The sequence below is a fragment of the Pyrgilauda ruficollis genome, unplaced genomic scaffold (assembly GCF_017590135.1).
Source record: "Pyrgilauda ruficollis isolate IOZ18807 unplaced genomic scaffold, ASM1759013v1 scaffold31, whole genome shotgun sequence".
NCBI classification, from domain to species: Eukaryota; Metazoa; Chordata; class Aves; order Passeriformes; family Passeridae; genus Pyrgilauda; species Pyrgilauda ruficollis.
In genome coordinates this window covers 4,143,960-4,169,197 of record NW_024524489.1, presented here as the reverse complement: position 1 = coordinate 4,169,197, position 25,238 = coordinate 4,143,960, and the positions used below count along the sequence as shown (strand labels likewise).

At 42.3% G+C, this 25,238-nt stretch overlaps 1 protein-coding gene across 6 annotated transcripts in view; it reads right to left on the bottom strand.

The window, feature by feature from the left end:
• Positions 1-392: 392 nt before the first annotated feature.
• The window catches only part of CCDC88A (coiled-coil domain containing 88A), a 60,756-nt gene continuing 35,910 nt past the window's right edge, over positions 393-25,238 (bottom strand). For 2 of the 6 annotated variants that reach the window (XM_041473962.1, XM_041473963.1), the window contains 18 exons: positions 24,071-25,141; positions 23,491-23,618; positions 20,515-20,656; positions 19,762-19,938; positions 19,084-19,245; positions 16,044-16,321; positions 15,475-15,618; positions 14,776-14,962; positions 14,216-14,361; positions 13,452-13,544; positions 13,042-13,256; positions 8,205-8,288; positions 6,983-7,186; positions 6,623-6,694; positions 5,980-6,066; positions 5,569-5,649; positions 3,918-4,183; positions 393-2,722 (listed from right to left, as the gene is read on the bottom strand). In XM_041473962.1, the coding sequence (XP_041329896.1) occupies positions 1,709-2,722; positions 3,918-4,183; positions 5,569-5,649; positions 5,980-6,066; positions 6,623-6,694; positions 6,983-7,186; positions 8,205-8,288; positions 13,042-13,256; positions 13,452-13,544; positions 14,216-14,361; positions 14,776-14,962; positions 15,475-15,618; positions 16,044-16,321; positions 19,084-19,245; positions 19,762-19,938; positions 20,515-20,656; positions 23,491-23,618; positions 24,071-25,141 (4,551 nt within the window). In that variant the 3' untranslated portion in view covers positions 393-1,708. The remainder of the gene's footprint in view (positions 2,723-3,917; positions 4,184-5,568; positions 5,650-5,979; positions 6,067-6,622; positions 6,695-6,982; positions 7,187-8,204; positions 8,289-13,041; positions 13,257-13,451; positions 13,545-14,215; positions 14,362-14,775; positions 14,963-15,474; positions 15,619-16,043; positions 16,322-19,083; positions 19,246-19,761; positions 19,939-20,514; positions 20,657-23,490; positions 23,619-24,070; positions 25,142-25,238) is intronic. The other 4 variants (XM_041473964.1, XM_041473967.1, XM_041473965.1 and 1 more) reach the window with 4 other exon arrangements.

Here is a 25,238-nt window from a genome sequence, read left to right as displayed (position 1 = left end):
TGCTGCTGAGATAGTTCCAGAGGGAACACAGCAATAACTGACTGCCCAGTACTGGGAGAAGTGAAAGATTTATCAGCCTGGTAACAATGAGTGCTACAGACCTTGTGAAGGATTGTGTCACATCCTCGAACAGTCATTTTATTCTCCACACACATTCAATATCCTCCCCTTGCTCCTGACCTGCAGGGCTTCCCATCCCATATAAAACAGAGCCCTTCCAGACTCCCACATGGGATAACTGCTGCTCTTCCTTGGGGAGCTGTGGATTCACTGCCCCTCCCTAATTAAGCACTAAGGAATTAAAAGTTCAGCCCACACAGTGGTTCTGTGACTGCCACAAAACTGCTGGCAGAATAAATGCATCTGTACAAAACAGAATGTGACACTTGTTGTTTTCAATATATATTTTCAATTTTAATTATTTTTCCTCTAGCTATACTGTCATTCAAAATTTTTATAATGTATTTTAGGTCCCACAACTGGCATAACTAATGTCCTCTTGCAAAGAAGTGCTCAAGTTGAGAGCCTAGTGTGATTATAGCTTAAATCTGATACAATTTTAAACTCTGTCTAAATCTACCATTGAGAAGTTTCAAGCACGTGCAGAGACAGTGGCACATTAACGAATTACTTTTCAACATTTCTCTGTAGCTGCTCAGCTGGAAATTAAGGAGTTATGTGCTGAAGTATTCATATCCTCCCATAACCTTGCAAGCAACTTTGTTATTTTTTCTTTTATTCAACTGCATTAATTTAACATTTTCTGTTATTTTGTTACACCATTTGTTTTCTATTACATCAGTGGTATTTCCATTGACAAGAAAAAATGAATTTCCACCATACTCAAGACAGCTTTTTATTCCTATGCATCACAAGGAGCCTGTTATCTGACCCCTGATAAAACCAAACACATCACCACAGTTGTACCCATGACTGGAAAGACAAAGCAGACTAAAGGGAAAAGGTGGAAAAGGTCATTTTTTCATGACAAGTGCTGTGTATCATGCAACTACTTAACACCTCTTTGTAAGAATTATCATTTCTGTTCAGGATTATGAATGGTCTATGTGTTTATTACTCAGTATGGACAGTAATTAATATTTACTGTGTGAACTAGAGGCACTGAATTATTTGGATTACTGGGCACTTGTTCCTCGTGCATTTATGCCATGACACGGCATAAATGAAAAGGGCAAGAAGACACTGAGATCTCTCCAACTGCTTCTCTCCATTAGTAATTCATTTTTGAAAGAAGAGGGGGAAAAAAAAAGGTTTTTTCCCCCCAGGTAGATATTCAGTGAGTTATTGATAGCCCTGAGAGCTCGAGCTCCACTGCCAGTGCTGTCCTTGTCCCAGGAATGCTGTTCCCTGCGCCGTTCCGGGCATGCGCTTGGTTTAACATGCAGCAGTAACCAACAGGAAAACACCAAAATATTTGCAATGCGTGACAAATAAAAATAGAGCTTGTATTATAAAGGCATGCAAAATATACACAGTGCAATTAATGTTTCATGCAGACTTTGGTGGGGTTACAATTCCACATTCAAACATGCCACAGTCCACAGCCACCGTCCGCAGGGAACAACCGCCCCGCGGATAAACCAGGAATGATTCCTTCACTGGAGGGAAGTTTTCTCTGTCATCCAGTGGACATGGAGAACACCTTTATGGCATGTTAGACATAAATATTTAATAATACAACTTTCTTTCATACACAGCCATACTCATACCACAGGGTCTGGTTATCTTCCGAGACCAGCAGCGGGGACTGGGCCTCGCCAGGGCCGGGGCCGGAGGCAGGGACAGGGTCCCTGGCCAGAGCTGCCCGTGGGTCACCCTGAGCCTTTGGAGCAGCACAAGGCTGTTCCTGGCTCCTCAGCACTGACCTAAACGCCGACACGTTTGCCTGGTCAGCTGCTTTGGAGGTGGATCTCGGGGGCAATCCACTGATATTGCTGACTAACTCGGTGTTGAGGGATAAGAAGGGCTGGGGCGCAGTGAAGGACCCTGCACTGCCACTCCCAGATCCGCTGGCTTTATCCCAGAACACACCCGTGCTCGGCAAAGTCCTCTCACGACAACCTGGCCTTTCCATCCTGGAAGGCTTGGGAAGCTCAGAGTTACCTCCTACGTGACGTGGTGTGAGCGTGGGAGCTGCCTCGCCCTGCGGGCCGCGCTCCCCCCTGGCAGGCACACAGTGAACACAAGGAGAGGACACCCGCAGTGCCGGGTACTCACTGGAGCTGGGCGGAGCACTCCTGTCGGCCGGGGCTGCATCCACGGACACGGGCGGCCTACTGTCCTTAGACAAAAAATCATGGATGCTTGTCCTTCGGGTGGTTCCTTCTGCCGTGGAAATGACGCTGCTGGCACGAGGTAAGGTGGCGTAGGGGTTGCAGTCCCTGGATTGTCGCTGGGTCACAGTTGCTTGGATCTTTTCCTTCACGGACCGGGCCTTCCCCGGGGCGCCGGGGGTGAATTTGATTGGAGAGCTGCTGAAGTAGAGATCTTCACCCTTCCGGAGGCTGGGCCTTGCCAGCTGCTCTGGTTTGAGGGATCGTCCATCTGAGAAATCCACTGTGTTTCTGACGCTCAGGGATCTCACGATCCCACAGCCAGCTGCAGGCTGCTTTCGGAGCTTCTCCCTCCCTGCCAGCTCTGCAGACTCAGACAAACTCCTCATCACTTCATCTAAAAGGTTCTCTTCACTTGCAGATTTCATCTGTAAAAACAGAAACCAGATGTTTCTAAATTGCAATTTTTACCTTAAGCAATTTTTGTGGACATAAATGAACAATTCTACAAAGATTTGGGTTTTTTTTTTAGTTTCTCATCTCTAAAAGCAGTATTAAACATTTATGACACATACTTTGGAGTCTTCTGTACAGTTTACAAAAAAAGAGTTTAGGTGAATAATATTCAGACTCAGTGAAGAAAGACTGCAGTTGTTTTCAAAGTGGTACCAGAGACCACTGGGTAAGAATTAAGCTAAAGGCATTAGGGAAATGCTCTGGGAGAAGACTGGAAAGGTTGAATACCCTTCCACCCAGAATGGGTCTGTGAGGCTATGAAAGGGATTCTGGCATTTGTGAACAGCAGTGGACCTGGCTTGATGACTTAGGTAGGTTTTATTTCATATTGCCACAAGAATATTGTCTAGTGCTTAAACCCCAAAAATCCTCCTCAGGGAGACCACGAGTGAGAGCCATTTTAAGTACCGAGCCAAAAAATGCAGAATCTTCTCCAGATTTGTGTCACCTGCCCCAGACAACCCTGGATCCTCACTCCTGAGAGGCCCCAGTCACAGCGACTGGCTAGCTTGATCCTAACAACATGATATCCCACAGGAGTTTGGGCAGATCTGCTCAAGAACCAGGGATGCAGAACCTGGAATTCCAGCAGAGATGAGATGATTTGGAACTTCTTAGAAACTGTCACTGATTTACAGAAACATTCCCTTCATCTCACTCCTCTCAGATTTCAAAAAGATCCAAGGTCACTTTTGGTTTCCCAGTACTGTTAAGATGAAACTGAAGCAGACAGGAGTCTCCTCAGGGAATGAAGCCAAACATCTTCCTTGTGGTTGATGCAGGGCAGATGTGACAGCAGCTGCTGCTGGACTGGAAGAAGAAGAGTGATCCCACTCCGAGCCCTGGTGTCCCACACACTGCACACCTCTGTCAGTACAGGTCGACTTTCCTACCCAACCCAGAGACCACAGAGGGTCAAGCTGCAAAATCCCACAGATTTCCTGCTGGTGGAATTGGACAGGGCATCAGGAGTCAGTGCCTGTGACCTCCCAATGCAGGTGTGACCGACAGCTCCAGGAAATCTTTAAGGAATTCTACTCGCTGTGCCATGCATTAATTCTGAGCCCACAGATGGGGCACTGTGTAGTTAAATACTCTCACACTGACCTCGCTGGAGTTACTCTTGTTGCTTTCTTCCAGGAACTGCTGCAGGGTGACAACTTCACTGCCAGGGGAGCCCGTTTTGGTCTGTTTGCCACGGCTCTCGGGCGTCTCGGGCGTCCTGTGCTGGAGCACCGGGCTGGACCTGGTGTGCCCCTTCAGGTACTGGATGGGGCTGCTGCTGCTGCTGGACCAGGCCTCGTGCTCGTGCAGCAGGCTGAACTCCCCGCTGCTGTGGCTCTGGGGCCTGCTCTGGCTGTTCACTGCACCTGCTTTGGGGGAAGGCAGTAAGTATTTCCATTAGAAACACACCAAAAAGGTGTAAACCTGTACAGCCCCACTGAAACCTGGAGTGTTACCAGATTCAGTTAGCATTCATTCTATTTAAAAAATAAAAAAAAGCCCAGTTGTTATTTTTTACTCTGTAAAATTACACTCCCCTGAATTACCTGTTGCAGCTCTTCAAAAATGGCATGATTTTTTTTAAATAAAAACTACCTTTCACTTACAATCTGGGCCTCCACCTACATAATAATATATTCCAAGAGGTTAAAGAGACATCTCCACTCTTGTTCAGCATCACTGAGAGGCACAGGGTAATTAAATGTTGAAGGAAATACAAAGGATTGAGTGGAAAGAAAATATTTTCTCCAACAAGAACTACTCAGGAATGGTGCTGCTCCAAAAATTCCTGCTGTTACTCCTAGTTTGTTACAACTGGGACCTGGAGGAAGCACATGGTGTTAGATGCAAAATAAATTCCACAACACCAGTTCATTTTATTTGTCAGTAACTATGAACTGCTTAAAAACACTGATGCATAATCAAGTATTTCCAGCTTCATGTCACTCCTAAGAAATGAAATTAAGTTTGAACCAAGATGAATTATTTATGGTGGAAATGCCTAATCCTCTACAGACACTGGGGCAAGGATGACCTCAAGGGATCTTTTACAGAAAGGAGCAATTCAACAGATATAAAATAAAATATTAGAAATATTCAGCTAGCACTCATTCCTAAATTTTCAAACAAACAGACACCATTTAAGAGATGCAAGCCATGAATATTAAAAGAAGTCTTGAGCTGGCAGTGATCTAGTCTAGTCTGTACAACAGTCTCCAACTAAAAAAGCCATGAGATACAAAAAATACATCAGGTTTCTTAATAACTAAAATTTAGGGAATACTGATAAATGCAGGGATGTTAATAATCTATAAAAGCCAAAATATAAAGGCTTCTAGCATGAATCACATGTGCCATTTTGTGCAGTTGTACAGCACACAGCTCACAGCAGCAGTGCAGTGCAGGAGGATGCTTGGAGAAAAAAAAAAAATAGCAACTTCTCATCTTAAAAAGCTTTTCAAGTAATTTGGGGGGGAATAAGAATTTTTCTTATTATAACAATGTTATCCAGGTTAGGTTTCATTTAAAATAGTTGGTAACTTAAAAACTAACACCACCCTTGTAATATTTACTAAAACCATAAAATACCTGTGCTTCCCATCTGGGGAATGAAGGCTGTGGCACACACAAGGAAGCACAGGCTGTGCTGTGCAGTGGGAGGTTTTTGCTTGTGGGGGTTTTTGGACCTCTACAGATGATCTTACAGAGAAAAGAATGGAAATGAAGCACGGATGTGAATTCACCCCCAGCATACCTTTGACTTCATGGAGTGAAGCATTGTTATTGCTATTGCTAGTGGATGTCCTGCCACTATCAAGGCTGGCTGGTCTGGAAGCTGAATGGAAAATTAGGAGACACCATGATGAACAACATTTTAGCAGAGGACACGGCACCTTCACATTCTGCTGCCAGAATGCTCAGAGATCATGCATGACCTCCCAGGCTGAACATGCCCATGGGAACAAAGTGGATTCTTACAGATCAGAAAGCGAAGGAATTTCCAGGCAGTCCAAGAGGACACTTTGGAAAAGGGCACTACAGGAATGGCGAGGTACAGAGGAGAGGAAAAGAGAAAGAGTCTAGTTTAGAATTGAAACGGAGTGCTCAGTGGGGAAGCAGGGCTCAGACAGGGGCATGCAGGGGCTGCTGTGGTCAGGTCACTTACAACAGATCTGACAGGGAACCCTGCACAGGGCTGGAATGCCACGGACAGGAGGAGCAAGAGCATCTGCACAGATAAAGTCCTGTACTCCTAAGCCAATACAAGGGAAATGCACTGTTAGTAGCCTCAAAAATGTCTGCTGCTTGTACTCATTGTAAATGTTTATAGTACAGTTAAAACTTCACTTCTATTAATAGCCTATTTTTCACTTCAAAGCTTTGCTTGAAGGAACGTGCAATGATTTTATAAACTACAGCACATGGCAGATTTGGGGTTCACTGAACAATAAACATTGAAAACTCAGGCCAGATTTGGACTTGATTTTTTTAAGATTGAAATGCTAACTTCCTTTATTTACAATTAACTCCAAATGGAAGTTAAAACATTTTCCCACTAAAAGGGAAAATGTTTTGATCCTGTTCAGATGCACTTCACAAATACTTTCTACCAGAGATACAGAACATCTGTCTGATGTAGTAGTTAAGAGAGAAAGGAGAATCTGAAGAAATGATAACAATACATTGGAGAGATATGAAAATCAGAGAGAGCATGCTCATTGCAATGATGCCATTCACTGTATTTTCACAAATTCATTAACATTCACATCATATATACTTAATTCATTCAATTAAAGCTCACATCTTACCATGAACTCTTGATCCTGTACTAGAATCATCACTAATACCTTGTGGACTTACATCTTCAAAGGATGTAGTATCTACACACAGAGACATAAAGGAAGATGTAAAAAAAATAAAGTGGAAAGATTATTAAAATACTTATAATCGGTAAAACGGTAAAAATTTAAATATTTTTTCAAAGCAATCCATTTTTACTTAGGAAACATTCCGTAGGAAAAACCTTGAAACATTTTATAACAGCAGTTATTAAACGGGTTCATTATTTTAGCACTGCAACTCAATTATTAAGATTGAAAAACTTAAAACATTAAGTCAAACCAATATTTACACAGTTACATCACGGTGCAAAAAGCTTCTACCTATACCTTTATTATTTAGCAACTGCTTGGATCTGAAGCCTGTGGAGGAGTTGACAGTGGCAAAGTTGATAGCTGTAGTAGAGAAGGCCATAGCTCCCAATTCCTTCCTCCTTTTACCCGTGGATATATCATCAGGACCCTCCAGATGCTCAGAACTACCTGTCCATTGTCCTCCTGCCAGGACCATGGACTGCACCAGGTCATTCATGGCTGGGATGCAAATGAAAGCAAATGATCAGCGTGGGCAATGTACCTGCTCCGGTTGTTAATCTGCATTGCAAAGGTCGGACAGTTTTCTAAGCATTAAAGCGCCCGCAGCCGGCAGGAGCAAACCACAGCCCGGGTACCGCATGCAACAGGCTCGGCGGGAGGGAGGGCTCAGGCTCCTGAGCGCAGGGAGGTGCTCAAAACGGGTCTGGCGGGGGTTGCCATGCGCCAGGTGCTGTTAGAGGCTCTGCCAGCTGCTTGCCGTGAGAAAATGGGATGAGCGGGGACAAAACGGGCACGGGTGCTCATACAACGGAGTGCCGGCGCTGACACGGGATCCTTGTACAGTGCAGGTTACTGCAGGCACACTGGGGTTTACAGAGCAACAGAGAGAGGATCTGAAAAATACCACATCTGATGATATTCACCTTTACTTCCCCAAACTCGAGAAAACTGGCCACCCCTCATTAGAAAACAAAACGAAACAAAAGAAATCAATGCAGCATTCTGGCAACGAGAACTGATGAACGCTCGCAGAGTGACAGACCACCAGAGAGCCTTGCACAATCTCCTACACTCGCTTTAAACAAAAAAAAAAATAAAAATTACAGTGACTTCTGAACAAAAGGCTTACGAAACGTGTCATTTAAAACCATTTCCGTTAACACAGTGCACTGTAAATTCATATACACATGGGGCCATGTGTATATGGACAGCTATGTATACAAATATATGCAGTCACAAGGCACTGAATAGGTTATATGCATGTGCATGGGAACCTGTGGCTACACAGCTGCACAGACATAAAGTATTCAGTGCCAAAGTTAAAAAAAAAAAAAAAAAAAGTGGGGGGGGAAGAAAAGTAAAAAGGAAAAGCTCCAGCTCCTTGTACCGTAGCAGGACTTGCACATTGCAAAAGAGGAGGAAAAATAGAGCGCAGTCCAGGGAGAGGTTAGTGAAAAATTAGTAACGGAAGCCAGTGTAGCCATTGAGAAGAAGCTGAACTGTCATAAAGTCTTACACATGGAGCGACGGTAGAAGGCCTTCATTTTGTCTTTTTCCTTCGGTCTGTTCCTCAAAAAGGGCAGTCTTTTCAGTGCACCCACTTTTATGTCATAGCATGAGGAAAAACGGAAACAGGGAAATGAAAGAAAAAAAGGGAGAAGAACAGATGGAAGTTAAATGTTGAAACTAAGGACAGAAATGAATGTCTGAGTTTAAGCTAGGTATGCTATGCTAAAAGCTACCGTTCTCCTGCTTCTGGGTGATAATGAAATATGAAAGTACACAGAAACAGGAAAACTGCACTAGGAAAACTTCCATGGATCACTCAGAAATGCACTGAAAATTACAGTGCAGAGGGTAATACAGTTTGAAGCTCTTGAAAAAAGAAATGTAATTTCTTTGCAGGTGATTACAGGAATTGACCACTATGTAATTTTTACTGTGAAAAACAGCATTTTTTTAATATAAAGAAAAATGTGAAGCAAAAAAAGCTGAAAATGAAAGCAACTCTAAGTACAATTTCTATGTTAAAATATGTTCACATCGTTATTTTGGGGAGTTAATAAATTCTGTAATGGTTTGCCTGCAAATCTAAGAGGACACAGTCTATTATCAGTCTTCAGCTCTTCCATTCTGTGCTCAGTAATAACTTTGGTCATCTACTGTCTCATAGAAAACCTGAAAGGGCCTTCTGATCAATATAACCTGTGGGCAGTATTTTGGTAAAATACTAAAATCAATCTGCTTCAAATGTGCAAGTATTTTAGCTGAAAAAACACCAAAGGAAAAAAAAAACCCCAAAACAGCAAAAGAAAATCCAAATGTGAGTGTTGCTGTAACGTTTTGGGAGGGCCCAAGGAAAACGGAGTTAAATTCTACCAGGAGAATTACAGAGTTAAAATTACAAATAGTATTAAAAGAGGGAGGAGGGGAAGTCACGAGTTAATCTTGTCCTTGGAGTCAGGAACTCTGCATTAGGAACTGCTGACCTGCCTTGGGTAAGTCTGGGGGCTGATGACAGGCACAGGAGGCACCATGGAAAGAGCCAGAAGGGGACACAGGATGGAATTCCCCAAAGCAGTGATTTCTGCAGAGATGGCAGCAGCTCTGGTTTCTGCAGAGGTCTGTCAGACCATGCTCTGCCTGCTTTGTCTCTGCAGCCCCTTTTGGGAGGTGTGCCCTGCTCCCCCAGCCTGGCACACAGCAGTTCTGTGTACAGAGCAGTGCATATATATCATAGATACCATTTACAAGTGCACATGAGCTACCCTGGCACTGAAATATTTCCTATTCCTCCCTCTCCATCAGCTCTTCCCATGTCTGCACCCACAGGAACAGGTTCACAAACCAATCCAACCATAGAAGTCGTTCTGCTCTATCTCTACTTTTTGTCATCAAGACCACACAGGAAAAAAAATTCCTCTAACTTCTGTAATCCTTTACAGACAAAATAACTCATCCCTCTGTAATCCTTTATGGAAGATAACTGCCTCCTCTTCACTAAAAACTCCTAAAACCTACGAAAGTGTAACCAGAGGATGCTCAAGAACCATTTGAGTCATCTGTCCTTCCTGTCCATTAACACAGATCCCCTCCATAAGGGCTGATTTATGGCTCTCAGCAACTGTGCCCACCAGGAAACTCCCCTGCAGCCACTGATGTCCTGCAAACCCTGCATCAAAAGGCAAAATGCTTGCAGGGGAAACTGTGTCAGTAATAGCTGCACAGAATTCACCGCAGAAAACGTCCTGGAATAGTAATGCTAATAATTAATCCTGGGATGGCAGAGCTACAGGAGAAATCAGGTGTTCTTTTTCTTTTCAGCATTCCATGAATACCTTCTTGCTTTCTGAGGTGAGAATGAATAATGAGTATTGCAGAATTCCTCAAGTGAGCAGAAAACATCCCATTTTGTAACTCTCCTGCTTGCCTGAAATCCTCTGGGGAATTCTGTATTAAAATCCTGACATGTTTTTGTTCATGCAGAGAACAAAATATAAGGCAGAAATCTTCAAAATGCCTCGGTACTGGGAGCCCAGAACACTCCTTTTATTCCCTCTGTGACATGGCATACCTGCTACTGGTGTTCCTAGTAGAGATGACATTTTACTAACAGCCCTAATTCCTTGGGAAATTGTTAACTTCCTGAAATGGCTAAAGTGGAAGCCAGCAAAGGATATCTGTATTTCTCCACAGAAAACAAAAATCCCCTCTGCCTGCCTTGGGTTTTCTCTGGAAAAGCTCAGAATGGCCCCATCCAGAGGAAAAGCTCTGCACAGAGCAGATCCATGGCACTCACCTGATCATGAGGGGAGGTCAATAATAATTTGTGGACAGTACCTGGGAACAAGGAGGCATGAAAAGCCAAGGTGAAACCCTGCAGTCAGAAGCACACCCTTCCTGCAGGATTAACCTGCCCTCCAGGCACCCCCTCCTTCCCACAGGGATCAGACACAAGCTCTGGCCACGCTGTGAGACATCAGGTGGTGTTCTCTGAGAACAGGGTAACCTGATTTTTGTGCCAAAATCACCTTTCCCAGGGAGATAACAGCTCACCTAGAAACATTTGCATGAGAAAGTGGCCTGTGTTGGAAAAACACAATCTCCATCACCACCCACAAAAGAGGAAAAACTACAGATGTCACACACAGCAAACACTTTTGAAATCAGTATCTCTGACAGGGAATGGGGGCTGTGAGCCCTGTGTATCCTGGAGATCTCTGTGTCACATACTCAGTCCTCCAGCTCAGAACACGGCTGGTTTGTCCCAGGGAAGGTGAGCTGCCTTCTCCTGCCTCCTCAAGGACACTCAGGACATTTCACCTCAGCAGCTCCTGCTGGAAGCAGCTCCTTGCCCAGCTGCTGGAGGTCAGGGAGGCACAGAACTCTTCCAGAGCCAGAGGTGCCTTCAGCCAGCACAGGGAGCTCCAACACCTGAGCACTGGCACACACAGGCAGCACTCACATGTTTGCTCCCTCCTGTAACTCCTTCAGTGGAAGCTGCTACTGCCAAACTGCTTCCCACAGAAAAGAATCCCCACATGCCAGGATTTAGGACTTACAGTCACTCTAGGAGCAGAAGAAGAAGACTGCAAAATGTGCACCATCACCAGCACCCGTCACACTGAGATATTCTCTCTGCTTTGTGAGGCACAAACTGTCTCAGATCTCTGTCTCAGAGACTGTCAGAGCTGAGTTGGCACAAAATGCATCCGAATTCTCTCCAAAACCGTGGTTTCCATGGCGACATGTGTAATGGAGGAAGGTTAGGATCCGGAATTAGATCAGCCCTTCCAGTTTGTGGATAAATACACTGGGATTAAGGGGAACATGAGCAAGGTCCATGGAGTAGAAAATTAATGAGGTCTGAACAGCTTCAAACCTCTTTTGAGGCTCAGCCACCGTAACTGCAGCCGTGGCTCCCCAGCAGGGTAACTGCACACTACAAGGTCCCAAGGATCATGCAAAGAAAACTGTCACAGAAAAGCCCTTCCAGAACATGACATTGCTGACACAGATGCAGATGGGCTGAACCACAGCGTGCACACTCTCAGTTCCCACTGACACACATCAGGACAGCTTCAGTCACTCCCCAGTTCCACACCACTCACGGTTTGGATGTAAAAGCAACAGTTGCTTTTTAAAAAAAATTTAAAAGTATCTGTTTTAAAACCGACACTGGAAAAGGCTGAGTCCCCAAAGGGGTAAATTAGTAACAAAAGTGCTAAAATGTACCTTTGAACTATTTTCTTCAGTTATTAAAAAAATACAGATCTGATTTTAACTTCTCCTGAAACAGCATTTTTTGGGATGTTTTTAACTTTGACTAAGCTTCTGCAAGAAGCACAGAAGAAAAAAAACCCACATCATAATGGCTGTAGTAATTCACAGCTGGCACAAACCCCAGACCCGCTGTCTTTTGAAACCCAATACATTAAATTTAAAAGTAGTAGTGCAAACATTGGAAGTGACTGTTAATGCACATGGATTCTGATGCTTTTACATGCACAGCCAAAATGCTTTTGGTGCATAGTTATTAAACAGAACCATTACATCCTGAAAAGTTGGCTGTAACTACCTCTCAAGTTGTGAGAAACTGGGCAGTTTATGATTCATGCCAAGAGTGAAGAACAAAAAACATAGATAATAAATAATAATAAACAGAATTTGACCATATATATCCTAATGGGGGCACCCTAAAGGGATAGCTATCAAATCTTTTAAGATCAGCAAATTGTGTCTGGAATATTCCATCTAATCACAATTCTGTAATTCTGTGAGTCCTCATTCTCCCTCTCAACCACTTCACTCCAATTTCAGGATCAGTAACAATTCCTGTATTTTTAACAGGTTGTGTTTCTACATTAACACTTCCTTTGGTTGCATATCCAAATTCCATCATTGGTTTTTTGAGATGCTGAGGGAACACCTTCAGACAGAAGGTGTTTTTAGCAACTCAAGGATGTTAGCACAGCCACAGCTTGGAAAACACTTCTAAGACAAGGGGGAAGAGTCATGCTGGGACAAGAGGGAGAAACAAAAAGGGTCCTTGTGGTGACACCAGGCATTCTATCCCAAATCCTGCTCACCTGACCCAGTACCAGTGCCTGCTTCATCTTACCCAGGCACTGTGAGTGTATTTTAACAATTTCATTTTGAGATACAGAAATGCTCAAAACTAGTTCTGCTCAAACACTTCAGGGAGTTTGCAAGAAGTTCTGCCCTTAATAAATTAATTCAGGCTTCATTCCTACAGACTTAGAAATGATCTTTACAAATCCTCCACAACACGCGGTCTTTTCCAACATTTAGCCAAGGTTTATTCACGGAACCAAGTGGTTTGCAGTACTCACTGCTACTCTTTTTGGTGCCCAGGGTCTGCCCATCCTCCAGGGAGTTGGAGCCCACGGACGAGCTGTCCTGGCTGTCCTGGTGGGGCAGCTGCAGGAATCCCTCGCTGGACTCGGAGCGCGTGGGCGTCAGCGTCACCGACTTGAGGCGCTCGCGGTTCCCGTCCTTCTTGGACTTGATCAGCTTCCTCATCTTCAGGGTGATCCAGTTGCCCCTTCTGTCATCAAAACCACAGCACATTCACTGCATTTACAACACATTGCTTAGGCCTGCAGACTCAACTAATTTTTATTAGCAAGACAGAGGTGATTCTGATCCCACAACTGTAATGGAATCTCAGTTTTCAGCGGGAACAGAACAGGTCTGCCGTGCCTTAGAGCTGTGCTTTATTTTACATCATGTTCATCAGTACCTTCTTGGTGGAGATGGCTCATAAAATTTATACTGATCCATTATCTTCTCCTCCAGTTTCTCCTTCTGCCGCCTCAATTCATTTAGTTTGTCACTGCAAACAGAAATTAATGATATTTTATGCTCCAAAAATGTATACAGGATGCGTGGGCAGCACATTCCTCTGGGAATCTCTTATCTGACAAGCATCACCTTTTGTGTGGAATTCTTACATAACCCTTGTTTCTTATTGAAAAAGCAAGAGATACAGCAAACAATCAGCCTTAGGCTTAACCTCATGATATAAAATGGAATAAAATTCCATTTGCCTGTTTTACACATTCCTCCTTTTTAAATCAAGTGCTCTATCATTTAGACAAGCACATTTTCTCTTCTCTTGAGTCCACTAAAGAAGCTTAGATTACAAATCTACAAATTAATCTACAATGTATGTAGACTCATGTATGAATATTATCAATCTACAAATACAGTGATTACAAATCTAAACTTTTCCAGTAGTAGAATGAGGAATAAATATAATTTTTATTCCTTATTTGCATCATCAGTAATGAACACAATTGCACTGATCCTTTAGAACTACAAATATAATGTTGATATTTTGAGTTATCTGTTTTACATTTATCATTGAAATTCTTATTTTAAAGAGAAACACTTCAGAAGCAGCACATGTGTTAAATTCTATATTTAACAGAAGCTTTTTTAAAGAAATGCAGGTATTGGTTTCACTGCCCTAATCACAGTAATTTCCTTATTTTCACAACTCACATGTACTGCCTTTGCTCCACATGGAAGAGATCCTTGCTTTCCATGTTCTGCTCCAGTAATGTTCTGTTCTGCAGCATTAATGTCTGGATTTGATCCAGCAGGTGTCTGTTTTCCTCCTCCAGGTTTCCTTTAAGTTGGCTGAGCAGCTGTTAAAACAGATGAAATTGCCCATGCATTTATAGGTGAGTGTATTTTACACAGATAATGAGATTATCAAGAAAATTTAGGTCTACAGAGGGGGTCTTAAATCATGAATCAACTGATAAAAGCCTCTTTGATGCTTTAAATAATTTAAACCAGTTTCCCTAATATGAGCCTGAGATTGCCTGTACAGTAGGCAAATTAATTAGCCTTTAAATAATTTAAACCAGTTTCCCTAATATGAGCCTGAGATTGTGTATTGCCTGTATAGCAGGCAAATTAATTAGTCTTTGGATCCACTTCATTATCTATAAATGACTGATACTCCAGCACTTCATATGATTTTATGAACCTATAAATACAGTTATGAAAATATTCCAGTGATTCCAGCCATTACAAGCAGCAGAACTCCCACATACCTCACACTGATTATTTAGCTTTGTTGATGTAATATCCAGTTGCTGGTACTGTTCCTTGAGTTTGGAAAAGTCAGCTTCCAACCGTGTTTGCTCCAGTTTGGAATTGTTCAATAATGTTTTCAGATTCTTGTGGTCAGTTTGTAGCACTTCATTCTCCCTCAGGAGCTGACTGTAGGTGTGAGTGAGCCTGGGATGCAAAGACACCATCAAAGAGTGCTGGAAATGAATTTGTTACCCACACTCCCTCTGAAACATGACATTTCTAACTACTCCATAAAATATACATATAAATTCCTTACTGTCACATACTGTAAGTTATCCCAGCCTCATTTTCCTAGGAATATGTTCTACCTTTGAGCCAAGCACTACTCTCTGCACATTTAAATACAAAGCAGCATCTCTACATCACAACTGGTTTGAAGAATAAAAGAATCTTACAGAACAGCCAGGCTTTCCTGCCAACACAAAACAGGAATAGCCCAAACTTTGGCAATTGTGGAAGTTACACATATCCATTCCTGGGCTCCCTTTGTTCCTCTAAGCGCTGCCATGCCCCTTTGTCCCCTGTGTCCCCTCAGGATATAAAGATTATTTTTGTGGGATCATGAATATATGGAATAGCAGCGTCAGGTGTCAAAGAAATGTGAAGAACACACCACTTGTTTAGGCTGCACTGGCAGGTGCCAGAATTCTCTTTACCTTTCATTTTCATCCCGGAGCTTTTTATATTCTGCTGCCACAGTTTCGTGCTTCTCACTTTGCTGCAGCATTTTGTCCTGCTCTGTCTTGAGAACCTTCTCCAGTTCTTCCAGCTGCACTTTCTGTTTCAGCAATTGATTGTACCTGCAAAGACAATACAATTGATTGTACCTGCAAAGACAATTCCTTTTGTGGAATGAGAAAAAAAAAGAAAAAAAAGGGATTTTGATGAAATGGCCTCTGTTAAAGACATAATCTCTAGTGATTGAGTGATGGTGATTTTATTCATTCTATCATTTTATTAGAGAGCTGTGGAAGCCCAGGGCACTGGGAATATTTCTCGGTCTGCTCTGGGGTGCCCTGACCCCCAGGGGAGCACTGACTTTAACCCTCATTCATAGAGAAAGTTTCCTCGACTTTAATAGACTAGAATCCACAGAAATGTGAAATAGATTACAGAGAGTAGTATCTCCAGTGCCTTCAACCCAGACCCAGAGAAACCAACAACTGGTACTGCCACCAGAGAGTGACTTCTACCGAATGGCAGACTGGTTTTCCTGAGCGCTTACCTATCCTCCAAGTCCTTGTGCTCCACCTCCAGGTTCTTGTGAGCAGACTTGAGGCTGCCGTGCTTGGCGATGAGCGACTCGTACTCGGCGGCCTGGCGCTCGTGCAGCTGCTCCAGGCGCTCGTGGTCCTTGAGCAGGGCCTCGTAGAGCCCCTTCAGGTCCTCGCGCTCCTTCAGCACCGCCTCGTTCTCGTTCTCCAGGGCCGACTGCTGGATCAGCAGCTGCGCGTTCTGGTTCATCAGGGACGTGCTCTGGGAGTTCAGCGTGGAATTCTCAACCTGCAGCCACAAACGTGAAGCAGTCTGAGTTGTTTTATCTCCCACCTAAAGATTGTTTGGGTTTAACCCTTCTTGACCTTCTGGCTGTTCCACTGACAAGGATTGTATTTGCAGGGAATGCCCCAACGAAGGCAGGAATGATGCATCTGACTCCATGCTCTCAGAAGGCTAATTTATTACTTTATTATACTACATTATATTAAAGAATACTATATTATACTAAAGAATACAGAAAAGATACTTAACTGAATGCTAAGAAGAAAATAATGAAAACTCAGGACTCTTTCCAGAGTCTTGACACAGCTTGGCACTGATTGGCCAATGAGTGAAAATAACTCACACCAGAATGCAATCAATCAATCACCTGTGGGTAAACATCTCCAAACACATTCCACACATGAGCACAACACAGGAGAAGCAAATGAGATAAGAATTGTTTTCCTTTTCTCTGAGGCTTCTCAGCTTCCCAGGAGAAAAATCCTGGGCGAAGGGATTTTTTCACAGAATGTGAATGCCACAGACAACCTTTTCCTACATCCCAGGAGACAGCTCCAATTGAAAATGTTCCAAGAGTGTTTTTAGCAGAAAGCATTGAAGCATGTGATTAAATTGACTGGGATGGATCAAATTATTATTTACCTTTCAACATCTGTTAAAACGTTATCTTGCTGACAGGGCTGTTTTCCTCCAGCACCAAGATACCTTGGAGAAATGGATCACCAGTGATCTTAATAAAAGCCAAATCTGTGACATGACTAAAATAAAAGGGACTTTCACACTGGCATGGAGATTTATTTTAAAAAAATTCTGTACTGTCGCCATAAAACCTTCATGGCATCCACACATTCCTTCACAATGAAAGTTCCAACAGGAACATCCATTTAACAGAGAGAGGGAGATAACTGCACCTGGAAGGAACCACCCATGTTCTGTTCTGTGCTCTTTTGTGGAACAGCACCAGTTCCCCAACAACTGTCCCAGAACAGTATTCATGTGTATTCATACACAAAAGCCTTTAACATTAAACAGTTTATAAAGCCCCAATCAACCAACAACTTCACTCTTTGTGCCTCTGGAGAAATCCTTGGTATCTTAAACAACTGGTGCTTGTCACCTGACCTGTACCAGCCTCCTTCTCTTTCCTGTTCAAGAGATGAAAACCACAAACTACTGAGCCTTCTAATACCCTCGGGGTATCTATTAAGGAAAAAAAAATTCCATCTCTCACTCCAGTTCCTGCTGTTACCAGGGAACAAATCCCTTCCTGCTGGAACTGCAGTGTTCTTTGTTACAGATGAGAAAGCTGAATCTTTCACTGGAAATGAAGTCATGTCTGATGGCATGGGTGTGCTGGGAAACTTCCCAGGCTGAATCCTGAGTTTGGTTAGGTCAGAATTCCCAGTTACCCTCTCAGACATCCTTTCCCCTGGCTGCTCCTTATGGGTATCAGGAGGAAGAGAAGAATGAGCTGCTGAGGAACAATTCTGGCACAGTCCAGGTAGAGCAGCTCAGTCTGCTCTTCAGATTTAGCCAGCAGTTCATCACTTTGATTTTCCTGAACATATTTCAACTTCCACTTGGATCTGCAGTTCATGGAGAATTGTCTTGCCAGAGAGGAAAGGGCTGTGCTGCTGGGCATGAGGCAAAAAAGGAACTACATAGATATTCCTGAGGTTTTTTGATGAAGGGAATTACAAAGCACTCAGAGAGCTCTGAATCCCAGCAATCCCCTTTTAACTGGTTAAATGGGATACTTCCATGTCATATCCACTGGTTTTTAACAACCAGAGGTGGCACAGGGTGTGCACCAATGTCCTGTTTTACTGGAGTGCTGTGCACTACTGGCATTTCAACGTGGCAGCAGAAAGTGCATCCATGGGACAACAACATTCTGCTTTCCAGGAAGAGCCAGGAGAGGACTCCAGGCATCCACCAAATGCAAATTTTTTGTTCCATTTTAACAGTCCTTAACATCTTGATTTCCATCAGCCCTCCATCCTTTCCGACACTCTTTACTACTTCTGCTGCACTGTGGGGTTTTCATCCCCTCTTGAAGGAGTTTTGATTCTTAGAACTCCAAAAAGCATTAAACTGATTAACAAGAATATTTAATATTTAAAGAAAAAAGACACATATTTAATAACCCTATTAAACCATAAGGGTAACATTTGAATTTGGCCAGAAGAGCTGCAAGACTCCGGGGACAACCATTTTTATAATTTCCATGGTCCCACATTACCCTTTTTACTGCCTCTCAATTATCTCAATTCAGCTCTTCATATATTTATGTAGCTTTTCATTTTCTTCTGTTTTTTTTTAAATCTTCTGTATTTAAGTATCTTGATTTTCCTCTTAGGTATGGCCTTATTTTTGGTTTTTTAAATATTTATAAAAATAGATAAAATTTATTAGAATATGGTTGGACACACTACTTTGCTGATCTAATTTAGATGTATAAATATAATAAAATCTCAAGGAATCTTGGAAAGCTTGGTAAGAGAATCTACTCTACTTCTAAGTATAGAGCCAAGATTTTACATTGGACAATTATTAAAACAGATTTCTAAAAATGCAATTATTCATCAGCAAACAAACTATTTTTGACTGCTGAGTGCAGATTATTTTCACATCACCTTCTTTTCCATGTCTCTGCAGGAAGCCAAATGTAATGTTAAAGCTGACAATAACGATGTATTTTAAGTTTTCCTTTGGAAAGAAAACACTTTAATTTTATTTTTGAAAGCAAACTAAGGCAGCATTACCTGCAGCTTGGCATTCTGAGTTTGCAGAGTTGTGTTTTGCTCCTGCAGGGACACAGTCTGTCTCTGCAGGGCCAGGATCTGGGCCTGCAGGTTGTTGTTCTGTGTCTCGAGCTGCTTGAGCTGCGTTTTCAGCGCCTGCTTCTCCGCCTGCAGCGTCGCGTTCTGGGGGTGAAAACCACACAAAACCTCAGCTCACAGCTGCTCCAGGAAGTCCAAGATAAAACAGAAGTGTTCTCCAGACCACAGAAAGCAGCAGGACCATGCAGAGATTGACAGGGTGGGATAAAACTGCAGAACAAACACACTTTGGGGGGATTTATCACTGGAAAACCAGGTTTGGTTTTCCAGAAAACCAGAGGTTGCACCTATGGAAAAACAGGAGAGGAACCTCCAGGACTGGTGTAAATAGGGATTGTATAGCAGGGATTGGAGAGAGAGCTGTGGATGCCAAAGGTCAAATTCAGGTTTTCACATTTCCTTTTAAAATGCCTGTCAAGTGCTTTATGGCATCCCACAGAGCAGAATCCAGCTGCTACACACACTGTATTTAATTCAGATTGTGCTTGGGATGGGAACAAGGTGATCAATTAAAGTGTCTTAACAGCACCCTCATTTGCATTACTGGAATAGCTCACCACAAATAATTACCACCAGAATCATATTTAAAACACATCTTACATTCCTCTCCACCTCGATTAATCTATCTTTAACTTTCAGTAATTCTCTAGTAGTCTCCTGATTTTCTTTTTCCCACTTATTGACAGACTGATTTCCTTCTCCGCTTCTTGGAGGAGAATTCTGAACCATCCTTTCCTCTTCTTGTCTCTGCTTAAGAGCTTCATAGTTCTTCTTCACCTGGAATTATTTAGGACAACTTAGGTTAGGTTTAGAATTTTCCATTTTGTACTTCCAAATTTATTACTTTATTACCTGACCATGACCCTTCTCAAAGAACAGGAAGTGCTGTTACTGCATTTGTAAATTTGGTTTTTGTACATGTTTGGGGAGATGATGTACAAGTTATTTATGGACAGTTTAACCCCAACAAACAGCAGACCTCTATTTTATATTTTATTTCAGTGTTTTTAACTGTATCCCCCAACTTTCATACTAAAAATTCTACAACCAAGGTGATAGAATTTCCTTTTTCAACCCATCTACTCAGGCTGCTCAAGGTAGTCCAGAAAATGTAACTGGAAATGACATCTCAAATCAAATCAACTCCAGGATATTTACCCAGGTGACGTCTTCATGGCCAGTGAATAAGCTCAACAACTTTTCATGTGATTGTTCAACAGAGTCTTAAAAGCATTCACATCTTTGTCCTGCTTTCTATGACCTGAATGATGCTCATTTTTTGCTGTCTTACCCAAAAAGTGCAGAAATAACAACAGCTCATTTAATATTCTAGAAAAATGCCCTTTTCCTTACTGTTTTCAGTTCCTGACGCAGCTGCTGGTTCAGATTTGTTGATTCTTCCAAACGAGCCTCCAAAGCAGCAATTTTTTCTTCTTTTATTTCCAGAGACTTCTTGAGTGTGGATTCTAATTTGGACTCCAAAAGCTTGTACCTACTGGCCAACAGCAAAAAAAGAGTCTGTATTTTAAATAATTATTTGAAGTATTTAAATTCTGAAATGTTCTAGAAAAGACTCATAGCTACATCCAAAATCCCTGGGTGCTGTGGTCAAAAATTTGAAGACACCTCAGCATCCACAGCAAGTTCTATGTCAAAAATAACAAGATGATGGTTGTCAAAACCATTTTTGACTCCTCCTTTCTTTTAAAACATGTCAGACCCAGAAAAAGACCCATTGAGGCACACCAGGGGGGTGCTGGGTTTCTCTGCATCGTTCGTGAGTGGTGCCTGCACTCCTTCTGGCTCCACTCCAGCAAATCCAGCAGGGACCTGAACTCAATTAGGATGTGAAGTATTTGGAGAGCAAGATTTTCATCAGTTCCCATTTCCTGCCAGCTCCAAAGGGGAGGACAGGGAAGGAGATGGAGCACAGGACTGTGCAGGTGCACACTCGTTTGGTGCATCAATGTGCAAATTGCTCACTCAGCCCAGCTGCTGGTATTTTAAGACTGCTGCCACCCTTGATGTGCAAAGCTTCCATTTTTAACCATATTCATGCTATTGTAAGGCACCTAAAACCCCCCCAAAATGTCAATCTGAGAGAGAAGTGGTCAGATTAAACTGCATTGATTTAGAACTGCACATCCTTTATGGGCAATACCAAAACCCACACTCATTAATCACTTCTAAGCAGTTCAGTCCCTGTGTGTGGCTCGGAATCTGGAGAACACCCCACTCCTCCCCACAGCTGGATAAAATAAATCCAACCACTGATATTCCCCTTTAATCCTGGCTGCTGAAGGATCCATCACTTTAGTGGAAGGGAATAAACTGCAGCATACTCCTGAATGGACAATGGCATCAGATCCAGGCAGGAACTGGAGCAGAAGACCAATGGCAAGAGAATTAATAAGCAGAAAGCTGTCCAGTAGCATCATGCAGCAGGAGGGGAATCTGAGATTTTCAGATATGACAACTAATTCCAAGGATTTATGGAATAGTAGGCAGCCTGAGACTAGTAGAATATACAGTATTTCACCTTCCTGAGCTGAAGCTACACATTTGGCTACAATCAATTCCTGCTACTGAAAAGTGACACAATTCTATAGAAAACAAAGGAGGAAAAACAATAATAGCAGAGATCCAATACCCACTTACACTTTGAACAAAGAAAGATGGTACAAATTTTTGAATATAACTGCAAGTTGGGTTATTTTTGATTCAGAGCCAAAATCCATAAATCTGTTTGTCCAAGGAGAGCAGGCAAGAGAAAATGGAAAACACTTCAAAGTTAACTCATAAAACGTGGCCAGTTTAGACCTCAATAGAAAGACTCTGAGGTGCTACCAAGATAATTTCTTAAAAACCACAAGCAGCTCTTTCCAAGCAGGAGGAAGAAAATGGTACATTTTTAATTTCCATCATCAAAATGACAGAGGCAGATGAAAAACTACACTGAGAAGTAATTTTATCCATAATGAACCCAGCTCTTCATAGCCTTGATGGAAGAGCTGGCAATGGCTCACCTAAGTATTGTTATGTAAGGAAAGCAATCCAGGTATTTTTGGGATAAATGAAGAAGTTGAGAACAAGGAAAAAGCAGGATATTTATGGGCTGAGCAAAATTTCAAACCAATCCTAGCTTTCACTTTGGAAACAAGCATTGCCCTTTCACTGCCCTCCATGCTCTACATGGAGCTTGGGAGGAAGCTGAAGCCAGCAGCAGAGCCCAACCACTTCTAACCTAGAACTTGATTAAATGTTGCTCCATTTGGGCTTCATCTAAGTTGAAGCTTCACCTTGGATCAAGGTCTGGTGGTATTTTATTTGGTATATTTACCTAGGGACACACCAAATGCTTATCAAGGGCTGTATTCTGTGACACAGAAATGCTTAAATCAGAAGAAATCCAACCAGTTCAAGTTCTGAGAACTTTTCCTGAACTCATCTGGGAGCTGAGGAAGGCAGGTGAAAGCCATGAGCAGAAACCAAGAGGGCGTAACACATGACTCTGGCATCACCCTGTGACAGAGCACTGGGAAAGGGAAGCTGGATTCAAACCCCAAGTGTTATTTGGGTTCCTTTGGACACAGAAGGCACCAGATCAATCTCCATGCTCAGGACAAAGCTGTAGTGACAGATCATGACAACAGAACTGCACTGAGAAGCAAAGCTTGGCTGGAAGCCCACACTGTCTGCTTTGCTCCTGTCACCAATTTTCCCTAAATCCCTGCAGGATAAGGCAGAGGAGGAAAATGCAGCAGAAGAGACAGATGTCATGGCAGCTGCCTTCCAGTGGCAGGTGTGGAGGAGTGATGGAGCCACCACCAAGTTCTGGAGACACTCAAGCACTGGATACCTCCCAGCCAGGGGAACTGGGAATGCAGCTTCCTTGAGAATTGAAGAATTAGAAGGAAATGGTTGCAAGGAAAGAGTGAGACACTTTAAGGTAATCACTATGTGATAAAAACCGTTTGTGTCAGACAGGCAGACAAAAAGGGAAAAAAACCTACTTTGAGCTAATTACCTTTTCCTGCTGCTGTTGCTGCTGCTGACTAGAGCATAAAACATTTTAATTATAATTAACTGTATCTCCTGACATACTTCAATGAGTCTCTTAGCAACAAAAAGTGGCAACTCACTGTCACAGTCAGCTGAATGTGAAAGCACATGAACTAATTAATTTCCAAAAATATCAAGTTCCTTTTTGGGTCTATGAGTGTGCCTTAAAAATCTAAGAGTATGCACAGAACCAGTCTGCAAAACCACTTTCTGAATACAAAAGATCCTCATTTGTCCTCTTTGTCATGCAGGCCCTGCCATTGTCACCTGTCATCACTGCTCTGCTCATCGTGCAGGAGACGCTCCTTGTTCAAGCCAATTTTCTCAAGCTCGTGGGCCAGTTTTTCCAGATCATTGTTCATCTGTTGAGTCTTCAACTTCTCATTCACCAAGTCCTTGCACAGAAAAAACTACAGTCAGTATTTTCAGTGAAATAAAGTAACGTAGTCTCAGCTCTAGGAGTGCTGAGACAAGGGTGTTTTATCACTACATGACTGGAATAATTCAGCTTTAAGTCTCCTTCCAGCTGCCAGCTTTCAGCTGTATCAGAAATTACACTGCAACTAGAATATGATTTCCCTGTGCTCTCTTCCTTTCCCTTTATAATTTCCTTTAGAATTTCTCTTTAAATTTGGTCTGGAACATGACACTGAAGGGGAAACATTCCAGCAATATAATATTCTTCCTTTCCATGACTATGATTATAGGAATTTTAATTATCTAATGCATAGATGTGTTAATAGTACACAGATTAATGCAGAATAAAACCCCCAAATCAGAAACCAAGATATAATTTCTGTACATTAGAAACAGATTATGATGGGAATGGAAACTCCTCTGTGTTTACCTCTCTCAAAGTGACCAGGGTTTTCTTATCAATGGTAGCTCTTTTCACCAGTTCCTTGTTTTCCTTTTCCAGTTCTTTCAGGCGCAGACACGACTCTTTATACACAACTATTTCTTTAAACAGAGATTTATTTTCCCTTTCCAGATTACTGATTTTGACATTATTTTCTTCTAAGGTACTATCTTTAATTTCTGCTTGCTGTCGAAGCCTTTTATTTTCCTTTTCCAGCTGTTTCTTATCCTTTTCCAGTTGAGAAGTCTCTTGTTCTAACAACTTATTCTCCTTTTCCAACTGCTCCAGGCGCTTACTGGAGATTTTTAACTCTTCCAAGTTCTTTTGCAGGGTCTGATTTTCAGTCTCTAAATCTTGTAATTCGCTCTCTAATTGCTGAATCTTCTTATTGCTGTTTTCCAGGGCTTTCTGTAGCCTTTGGTTTTCTGTGTCCAGGCCTTGGTAACTGACTTCCAAGCGTTCAGTCTTCTTAAAAGAGGCTTTCATCAGTTCAAGGCTTTTTTTGAGCTGCTCCTTTTCACTCTCCAGCTCCTTATTTTCTAACTGTAACTGTGCCACTTTAATGCTTGTACACTTCAAGGATTCAATTGTCCTCCGTAACTCTAAATTTTCTTCGTCGAGTTGGGAATTCTCCTTTTCTAACGATTCTAATTGAAAAGTGAGGTTTTTCAGGCTGTCCAAGGTTTTTTTCAGCTTTCTGTTCTCCGTCTCCAGGTCAGAGTTCTCTTGTTCTAAGGCCTCGATCTTCTCACAAGTGATTTTTAGGTTGGTAATTTTCTTCTGTAATAACTCATTTTCCTTCTCCAGACGATGCAGCTCGTTCTCTAATTCTTCTGCCCTCTCCCCTTTCTCTTTGTAGTGTTCCAGTTCTTTCCTGACTTGTTTTTTTTCAAATTCAATCTTATTTAACTTACTGCTAGTCTCTTTGATAGACTCATGGAGGATTTTATTTTCCTTCTCGATTTCTTTCATTCTTGCCTCAGCACTGATTTGTGAGCGCTGCCTTAGAGAAGCCACAGTTTGATTCAAGTGTTCATTTTCTTGTTCTAAGAGTTTAATCTAATTTGGGTAGAAAAATGGTAAAATGATAAACAATGTGCCAACAAGGAATTGCTTTCATACCTAAACTGAAAGACATTCATTGTATCATTTTCAC